General features: G+C 46.9%; 1 protein-coding gene across 1 annotated transcript; it reads right to left on the bottom strand.

The window, feature by feature from the left end:
* Positions 1-678: 678 nt before the first annotated feature.
* Positions 679-8,806, bottom strand: GCM2 (glial cells missing transcription factor 2). The gene is made up of 5 exons (XM_040460524.1): positions 8,717-8,806; positions 4,400-4,652; positions 4,175-4,287; positions 3,652-3,777; positions 679-1,997 (listed from the first exon to the last, which is right to left on the bottom strand). Exons 1-5 carry the CDS (start codon positions 8,804-8,806, stop codon positions 1,062-1,064), a joined length of 1,518 nt encoding a protein of 505 aa, XP_040316458.1. The 3' UTR covers positions 679-1,061.
* Between the last annotated feature and the right edge of the window lie 1,584 nt (positions 8,807-10,390).

The raw sequence follows: 10,390 nt of genomic DNA, 5'->3' as shown, positions 1-10,390 counted from the left end.
TGCGAAATGTAAAAAATAAAAAACAGAGTTCATAGAACATATTTTTGGTTGCCAACAGTGGGGGTGAGCAAAATGGGTGAAGGGAGGCAAAGGTATAAAAAATAAAATGAAATAAACTATAAAACTGTCAAATAAAATGAATATGGTTTTATATATTATAACAACTGTTTTCCCAAGTCATAATATGAACATTTTTTTTCCTATTTCTATTTCAAAATTGCACAAGCATCAGCTACATTACTTTAAAACTCCTTTATTACATTTAATTGAACATTATCAATGACATTTATGAGGAGTAACAAATGAACAGTAAATCTGTGTTTGAATAAAACATCTCAGTTCTAATTCTGAAACCGAATCAGGAAAAAAAACCCCATATTTTAGCACAATAATAATCCATTAACTACACATCACCGTTAGGTTGCGTCTGCAATGAAAACATTCATCAATGTCAAGAAAAGGTATTCCGATGATACTGCAAAAGAAGATTCTCTTAAAAACAATGGCATCTTATCACTGCAATACTGTAGATTTTTTTTAAAAGCAGTAGATATATACTTGGGATAAAATGATCAAATGTATTTCCTGAAGCTCTTTTAATAGATTATAAAATTTCTATTTAGCACTTACAAAGTGACTCAGGAGAGAAGATTATACATATTTCTTCCTGATGCTATTCTGACAACTTCTAAGGCCAGAGAAGGATTTGTGAAACTCTCTGTGGTCAACTGGGAAAGGCTTAGAAGGAGAACCAGGATTCTTGGCTTCTCCTCCAGTGAATTTAGCTCATTGATCATCATGGTAGCCAGTTTGCTTGTAGGTTCATGTGGGAGAGTCACATTTCAGACCTAATTCTATGTCATGTGATAGGTTTTAAAATGCTGTGCAAAATTTCCCTATACTTTCTAAACACCCCCAACCCATAATTTTCTCAACTGATCAACATTTTTATTATCGTATGTGTCTCCTAGGTCAATCTCCCAACTCAACAAGAGATAGTTCCTAGTCCACATTTCCTGCCTGCATGGACACCAATACTATGTCATGCCCAGGACTGTGGTTCAAAAATCCTCACTGCCATAGCTAAAGAATGGACTAACCCCATCCGAATAACTGATTGCCGACCCCAACCTAGGTGGACACACGTCCCAAGTCTCTGCTCCGTCTGTCCCGGAGGGAGCCGACTCTTGAGGAAAAGCCAAAGTGGGTCTCATGGCTCTGCAATCGCCTGGAATTTTCAAATGCAGCGGCCCTGCTGGAGAGGCCCTGGCCGCTGTGGTCGGCAAGTCCAAACCCTCCGGGTAGATGGACACGGGGATGTTTTCAGAAGCATAGTTACACCCCGAAAGGCTCTTAACTTCCTTTATGTTGTCACAGTATTTCAGAGCAGGGGGCTGGTAGGCCTGGTAGGACACTTTGGTGGTGGTGGTGATCACAGTCTGCAGTGCTGGAGCACCTGCGGAGGGAGTCGGGAGGTACCGACAGGGAAGCTCCGTGTTACAATAAGGGTGAGTGGACGCGGCCTGGAACTGTCCATGGTCCGTCCTGTCCCCAAGGCCAGGTTTTCCAAGAGCTGGTTTCCAGCTATGTTGTTTACTGGCGAAATCAAAGTTTCTCTCAAGGCTGCTGTATGAGTTGACATTATATTGCAGTGCATTTAGATGGACCCAGTCCGTGTCATTCGGGAGATTGCTGGAATTTTTACAAAGGGTGGGATGCGTGTTTGGATTTGTGTAACTAGGACCTGCCAATTCGTAGCTGCAAGGTGCCCTGGGCAAATAGATTCTTGGGTTTGGATATTTCTGAAAGGGTGGCATTATGTCTGCTTGAAAGGTGGCGAGGTCACAGGTAGCTCTGTAAGCATCCGAGCTCGGGAAGGAAAAGCAAGGCTGTGCTGGAATAGGGAAGCCGGTGTCAGTAATTATATCAAAGTCTTCTGAATCTTCCAAGGAAGATATGTTGTTGAAATGGCCACTGTTGTCTTGATTCTCCCCCACCTAAAAAAAAAAAAAAAAAAAAAACGATATAAATTTTTATTTGTAAATAAAAACGTAAATTACATGGGCAAGCTCATCTGTAAGAGTAGCCAACCACCGAATAAAAACAAATTCCAGGGGCGCCTGGGTGGCTCAGTCGGTTAAGCATCTGACTTCAGCTCAGGTCACGATCTCATGGTTTGTGAGTTTGAGCCCCATATCGGGCTCTCTGCTATGAGCACAAAGCCTGCTTCAGAACCTCTGTCCCCTTCTCTCTCTGCCCCTCCTCTGCTCTCTCTCTCTCTTTCTCTCTCTCAAAAATAAAAATAAAACCATTAAAAAAAACACCACTTCCAATTAGTGGGTTCTGTGCCGTGTTATAGCACTGCTCAGGTACGTGATTTGGGCACACGGTCCAAGGGCTGTAGAACTTAAGCTTGCTTGGGCATGAATAGCCTGCTGAATGAAGAGGGTTCATGGGTAGTTGGGAAGGGTGGGTCTGAGAGGTAGACGGTTCTGTGTTTCCTCATCCTATGTTTATAATCATAGAGACACAGACCTGGGTTCAAATCCTGCCTCTGTCCCTCATGAGTTGAACAAGTTACTTAACCTCTCCGAGCTTCAGATGCCTAATTAAAATTAAAAAAAAAAAAAGAATTAAGACTGTTGAAGAAGAAAAAATAAAGTTAGCACAGTTGATCTGGTGTCTTTGTGCATAAATAGAATCTTTTAGCCTCCCAGAGCCTCTTACCCCTACCTTGCAAGTGCTGAGAATTGCAGATAACTCTAATTGGACAAATAAAATTAAAAGTTAGTACGGGAAAGATAAGTTCTAACCAAAGGTAGAATCGGCAAAACCGCAAAAAAACAAACGGGGCTCAAAAATAATAACCTTCTCTTTAGGCTTTTGTGACCATTTCGTGTGCGAAAGCTCTTAGACCCTGTGTGCCTGGCACGTAGAAAGTGCTCAAACATCACTTTCTCCTACCCCCAGACTAACATGTCTGCTTGGCATGCTTTGGTTGAAAAGCCAAACTGGATCACTTTGCCCCAAGAAATTTTATCTGTTCTATGTAAATAAGGCCAAGGACCCTACCCTCTCAAGGATGTGCTGTTAACTCACTGTTGGTATGTACATGTTTCTCTCGTTATTAAAAATGGGTAACTGCCCTTGTATACGGATGTCCGCAACACCTTCATTGTATCATTGACAGTAGAGATGGTTTGCTTTTTTTTTTTTTTTTTTTAGAAGAAGAAATTAGAAACCCTGTCTGAAAAGGGGTGTCTGGGTGGCTCTGTCGGTTAAGCATCCAACTTCAGCTCTGGTCATGATCTCATGCTTTGTGAGTTCAAGCCCCGAATCGGGCTCTGCACGGACAGTGTGGAGCCAGCTTGGAATTCTCTCTCTCTCTCTCCCTCTCTCTCTCGCTCTCTCCTTTGCTCTTGGCCCCTCCCTCCCTCTCTCTCTCCCTCTCCCAAAGTAAATAATAAGTAAGCTTAAAAAAGAAAAGAAACCCTATCCAAAATGGTGACTCAATGACATTTTGTGGGACTTACAATTTTCACATAAAATCAAACCTTTCTAATTAATTTATGACATTCATATTTTACACAATCAGTGTATTTTGTGATGACAATGAACACAGACTACAGCGTAATGGCAGCTCCCCATTACCTCTGGTTCTCGAATTCTCTTTTTCTGGGGTTGGTAAAAAGAGGCCATTTGTCTCTTGATGGCACTTCTTCTAGCTTCCGTCTCTGATTTGCTCTCCGGTCTTGGGTGATCGTGGACTCCCTTGGCCTGCATCAATAAGGAAACAAATCATACGTTTGTTCCTCGGAAGGAAGCTTGCTGTGTTTGTCAAAAATTGACTGCGCCTTTCCCAAGATCGCGAGTCGTTTTTTGTTTTCTCAAAACGACAGAGGAAAAAACTATTGAGCAGCGTCAGTAACAGAAATCTTAAAAGGTTACTTAGCAATCCTTTCACCGTATTAACTCAGCTATAACTATAATTTGGCTTAGAGCCCTTAAAGAGCACACACAAGGTGAGCTCACTTCCCCAGCACCGACTTCTGGCCACGGCGCTGCATTTGGGTTAGTCCCGAGTTTCTAAGGCACATGGCAGGTGGTCGGGTCCCTAAGCAGGATGAAAAAAATCCACCACAACATTGGAACACCCCCCCCTTCCCCCACCTACTTGAAAAAATATCGCGTTGCCATCAAGCCTCCAGAAGTTGGTTACAGGGTACCCGCTGTGCCCTCGACAGGGGATCAGCTCCAAAGCCGAGTGGCAGTTGGGGCACGCTTTCTCTGCAAAGCCAGAGGGAGTGAAAGATTAATAGCAACTCGGACTCGGCTGCTTTGGAAGGAGGACAGGGCACAGGTGTCGGGAAGAGGGATCTCGCGGGCACAAGGCCCTCACTCTGTTGCTTAAGCCGCGCCTTGTCGCAGATGGCGGGCCGCAGCTGCAGGCGGGAGCCGTCGGGCAGGGCGCAGGCCCGGGCGCACACTACCACACCCAGGCACGACTTCTTGAGGATGTGGCCGTTGTGGTTGTTGGTGTTGCGCATGGCCCAGCCGCTCAGGTGGCGCTGGGCCTTCTTCTCGTCGCTGCGGTAGATGAAGCGCACGTAGCCGTCGGGCCACTCGCAGAAGTGGTCGAAGTGGGCCGGCTCCTGGAAAGGGGAGGGAAGGGCCGTGGAGTTGGTCCAGGCCGCACCTGACATGCCACGCTTTGCATTTGTCCCGAGCATGGTAGCGTGAAGAAGGGCCCCTTTCCATTCCAGAGATGTCAGAAACCACAGAAACTGTGCTATCACACAATGTCACCTGCTGTTCTGTCGACTGGCTGTTCATCGATTATCCTCTAAATGCTGTCCATGTACTAGTTCATCTGGCCTTTCAGAACCCACACGACAGCAGGTACTTTTATTGTCCCAATTTAAGCCAATAGTACACGGAGACCGGAGAGGTTATTTGCCGTGCCCCAGATCACACAGCTAGTAAGACGTGGCTCTAGGATTTTAGCCCTAACAGTTTGATTACAGAGCCTCTTTGCCTTACCATCGTGGTATACCACTCCCATTTAATTTAAATGTTAAATTAAAAATGAAGACATTTTGGGGTGCTTGGGTGGCTCGGTCGGGTAAGCATCAGACTTCCGCTCAGGTCATGATCTCACGGCTCATGAACTTGAGCCCTGCTTTGGGGTCTGTGCTGACAGCTCAGAGCCTGGAACCTGCTTCGGAGTCTGTGACTCCCTCTCTCTCTGCCCCTCCCCCACTGTGCTCTGTCTCTCTCAAAAATAAATAAACATTAAAAAAATTTAAATAAATACTGAGCACTAAGCAAAATCGGTAAGAGAGAGATAAATACATGATTTCACTCATATGTGGAATTTAAGAAACAAAACAGATGAACAGAGGGGAAGGGAAGGAAAACTAAGATAAAAACAGAGGGGGAGGCAAACCATAAGAGACTCTTAAATACAGAAAGCAAACTGAGGGTTGCTGGAAGGGTGGGGGGTCGGGGGTGAGCTAAATGTGTGATGGGCATTAAGGGGGGCACTTATTGGGATGAGCGCTGGGTGTTATACGTAAGTGATGAATTGTTAAATTCTACTCCTGAAACCATAAAACAATAAAAAAATAAAATACTGAGCACTGCTTCGATATTCGTGGTTGGTGGTCTTTGCCCATGATACGTGGTATGGATACTGTAATGTCTTTCTTGCACAGAAGTTGAATATAAGATTGCCCTTTACCAAGCACTTAGTATTTACCAGGTCCTGTCTGGGGCAGGGGTCGGCACACTTGGAGCCCTTGGCCAAATCCAGCTTGTCACTTATTTTGGTACACGATTCACAAGCTAAGAAGGATTTTTATATTTTTTAATGGTTGGGGGGAAATCTAAAGAATTATATTTTGTGACACATGAAAACTATAGAAAACTCAGGGGTGCTTGGGTGGCTCAGTGGGTTAAGTGTCAGCCTCTTGATTTTGGCTCTGGTCATGATCTCACATGGAGCCCTGTCGAGCTCTGTGCTTGGCATGGAGTCTGCCTGAGATTCTTTCTCTCCCCATCCCCCTCTGCCCTCCCTGGCTTGCTCCAACTCTTCCTCTCTCTCTCTCTCTCTCTCTTCTTCCTTCCCCTCCCAAAAAAAGAAAATTATATAAAATTCAAATATCAAGATCCATAAAGAGAGTTGTATTGGGACATGGCCATGCACATATATCTGCGTATTGTCTAGGGCTAATTTTTGTATATGGCAGAATTGGGTATTTGGCACAGAGACAGTATGGCCCACAAAGCCACGTTACGAAGTATCGATGCTCCTTACAACAACCTTCCATGACGGGCATCCATACTCTTATTTTGCAGATAAGGAAGCCAATGTTAGAGAGATAACCTTCTACAGTGGCATTACTCGTATTTAAACAGATCTGTGGCAGCCAGACCCGACTGGCTTCACCCGTAGGGTAGAGGCCGGAACAGTATTATCATAGTAATAAGCCATTTGCACCTTCTGTCTCTCCCACCACCCCCAAGTAATGAGATCTAACATTTGCAGAGCAAAAACTATTCTCGGTCTGACAATTCTGACTTGGCTACATCGTTAGTATTATAACATTTCAACAGTAATAGGTAAATGGGCAGTTTTGGGTTCCAGTGGGTTCCAAAAACACAGGGATATTGTCGAAATCATCGTTATTACAAATAGGCATCATTTATCTTTTCTCAGAAATATTGCAATTGACATAAATTAATACGCTGACTTAAGGTAAGTCACAAATGAAATATATAATGATGTACTATCAACTCTAATATCTAAATGCTAATATCTTTGTTTTTAAAGCAAACACTTCAATCTAAGGATGTTAGTAAAATAGACAATTTTCCAGAAGAGAGGATTCCATCAGCATCCTCCCATAGGGATAGAGAATCATGCACCGCCCCCCCCCACCGTCTCATGCCAGCTACCAAAGCGGTGACACTGAAAATGAAGCCGCAGAGACCATGTTTTAAAATCACAACAAGAACAGAGGACTCCAGGATTGAGTTGCATTTGTTCAAATGTGTCAGCACATGTGCACATGCAGTTGAGCATGCACACACTGAACTTGACAGGAAATCTGGATGACAGTTTAAGATTGTTATCTAGTTCCACCACCTGATGACAGATCGTCTTAGCCTGAAACTCAGGCAAATTCAGGAACTATCTCAAGGTCATCCAGCCAATGTCACTCTTGCCCCTTCAGTTAGCCAGAGCAGGGCCAGGATCCTGTTTCTCCACTTCTACTTCCCAGTGCACCTGCCCTTTTAAGAGGTTACATGCATGCCCTGCTTAAGAACCAGTCTCCCAAAGGCAAAATAATTCACATTTGCATCGCAAGTCTAGAAAATGCTTGAAAGAGGAACCATCTTCCCATTATCTGGAAGTGGCTCTTTTCTGAAATGCAAGATTCTATTTTTTTTTCCTATGAAGATTTCCGGATGGAAGTCAGTGAGAATGAGGTGTCTTTGCCATGCTGTGGTCCACTTTCACACAAATGGTACCAGTTGACTGTAAGGTAGCAGGCTTTACAACGAGTTACTACAGGGGAGCCTGGGTGGCTCAGTCAGTTAAGCATCTGACTTCGGCTCAGGTCATGATCTCATGGTTCCTGAATTCGAGCCATGCGTTGGGCTCTGGGCTGACAGCTGGGAGCCTGGAGCCTGCTTTGGATTCTGTGTCTCCCTCTCTCTCTCTGTCCTCCCCCACTTGCTCCCCCCCCTCTCAAAAATAAACATTAAAAAAAAAAACCCTGAATTACTATACATATATACATCCAAAAAAGCGCTGATCTCTTGGAGAGACTACTTGACTTTGCTAATGAATTGCTATCCATCTGAATCTCAATATGGCAGATCATAGATGTTGAATAAACACCATGTCTCTTACCCCTATGCCACAACATTGCTAGAAGTCCACCGTTGCAAATTCTTGGGAAGCTACTCCCCTTTCCTTCTACCTAAACCCAAGACTTCAAAGGCATTTCCTCAGCTTTTGCCCCAAGCCAGTAACTGCCCAGATCGTTCCCTGGACTTGACCCTCAACTACTTTGTTCCATTAAAACAAAACAAACAAAACAAATTCACCCTAACAGAAGGTGATTTCCTTGTCATTAGAAAAGTAAGCTCAGAAGTTATGTCCAAAATCTGGATTCCAGAGTCTCTCTGTGCACCTATGGTCTGGTTAGCATGACCATGCAGGCAGCCACGACGTCTGAATAAATCACCCAAGTCATGCTATTTGTTTAAGATTCGAGCCACCCCGATTTATAGTCGCATCTTACAGTTTTGCTGCGTGAAAAGCAATGGAATCCGCATTTGTTGAGACTCTCTGCTACCCTTCTCATGAATTTCAAAGAACGGATCAAGAAAGAATCACCTGATTTCTATCTGGGATGAAGGAAAGCGAGAGACAGGCATCCTGCTGTCGTCAGATGACTGGGAACCCAGGGCCTGACAGTCTCAGGGCTATGGGTGTGTTTCAAATCAGCGCAAGGAAAGAGCTGGGAGATGGCAGATCACTAAAGCCAGCTCTGCCCTTTGTGGGGTCCCTCTAACCATTGAGGACTCTCGGGAGATGTGGGGGTGGGAGGGGGGGTCTCTCCTCGGTCCCTACAAGAACTTGAACGCCACCAGCCCTTTTGTGGATGGCCAGAGCCACATGCGCGCCCACACCGGTTTCCCGCACCTGAGGCATCTGCGGATCGTTGATATCCCAACTGAGCTTCATTCCGTAGGAGCACACGGCGTCCTCCTTCTGCCCTGCCTCCGCCAGCATCTGCCCCACCTCGCCTGCGCTCTCCGCCAACGATCCTGAAAAACAGAAGAAAAATCTAGAGATGTGCAAGGTGATGTTTTCCTCTTAAAAAATGAATTGGATAGAGACAGAGAGAGACAGAGAGATATTTATTGAGAAATCCGGAAGTGGTGACCGCGGGGTAAGAGCCCTGTTCTCAGCCGCGGTGCTGAAAAGTCTCCATTCGGACCGCTGCGTGCGCGCCCGCCCGCTGCCCGCGCGTTTATAAAGACACACCTCCCCCTGCTCCGCCTTTCCCAGCTCCTCGTCAGCTCCCACGCTCCCGGCACCTGCAAGGTCACCGCCTCCGGGACAGAACTAGGAACGGAGGGGCAGGTGGACCCGAGCCCTCGGGAAAGGGAAGCCAAGATGTCAAGGGGCGAGGGTGCAGGTGGGAAGTTGGAATGTCTCTTTTAAGTTGAAATCTACCCCCCCCCCCCGCCCCCCACCTCGCCTCGCCTCTGCGGTTTCGGATTGGGTTTAGATGGAAGGTTTTGAGACAGACGCTTTCCACACAAGTCCTCTGAGAACCGATACTCAATTCCCGGGCACCTTATTTAAGACCTTTGCTGTCTGGGTAACTGCGCCCGCGCCAGCTAGCCTTTGGCTCGCGCGCTCCAGGTCTCGGGCTTTGTCGTAGCTGTCGCGAGTGTCCGGGAGTCCGTGCTCGTTTTTAGGGAGTAGTGGTGTGGCGTCCGAAGGAATGCCGAAGGTCCCCGTGAGCTCGCGGGCCTAATGTGCCCTTATGCTTCGGAGGGACTGCGCAGGGACGTAGCCCGGTGGGACAAGAGTCCCGGAAAGTGAGCCCGGAGAACCTTAGGGAAAGACGAGCTAAAGGTAGCTGGACGGGGAGGGGGATGGTGGTCTCTGCGGGCCCCGGGAGCTTAAGCTCCTGCAGGACACTTAGGTCGCCCTGGCGCTCTCGGGCGCGCGCTCTCGCCTTCTGTCTCTCTCTCTCTCCTCCTCTCGTCTAGGCTCTCTCTGAGCACAGTTTCCTTATCTGCTTAAACAGGGGATGGGGACTCTCAGTTCTTAATCGCCATCCACCGGAAAACAACGTTTTAAAGACCGTCTTTATTGGTATTGTAGAACTACCCCCATTCCATCTGGGGACGTTTTCTGAAGAATGCTGAAGCCCGGTGACGGGCCCAGGACGCTGCGGATTCCCCAGGACCGAGACACGTCGTCTTCATCTGTTCTTCCGCCTCCGTAGGGTGATTCCGGTACCTGGAGGCGCCCAACAAAAGAAATCGATTGAAATGACTGACTTCGCTCTTTGGCCACGCTGGGCGGCGAGAGAAGACGGTCTCCGGAAAGTACTCTCGCAGCCTTTTTCTGCAGGCGGCACACTTCGGTTCCCAGCCCTATCCAGAGAAGGGCCGTCCCCGAAGGCCAATCACTGTTAGAGGGGGATTCTCCGACCTATATCCGTCGGAATCCCGAGGCCCGAGCGTCCTAGACCCAGGCATCGCCCTGCGCGCTCGCGGCGCGCTCACTGATGCTGCGTGGGACGCGCCGGGAGCGCGCAGGGCGATGCCTGGGTCTAGGACGCTCGGGCCTCGGGAT

The sequence above is a fragment of the Herpailurus yagouaroundi genome, unplaced genomic scaffold (assembly GCF_014898765.1).
Source record: "Herpailurus yagouaroundi ecotype Mexico unplaced genomic scaffold, PumYag 250, whole genome shotgun sequence".
Lineage (NCBI taxonomy): Eukaryota > Metazoa > Chordata > Mammalia > Carnivora > Felidae > Herpailurus > Herpailurus yagouaroundi.
This window is presented reverse-complemented; position numbering and strand designations above follow the sequence as displayed.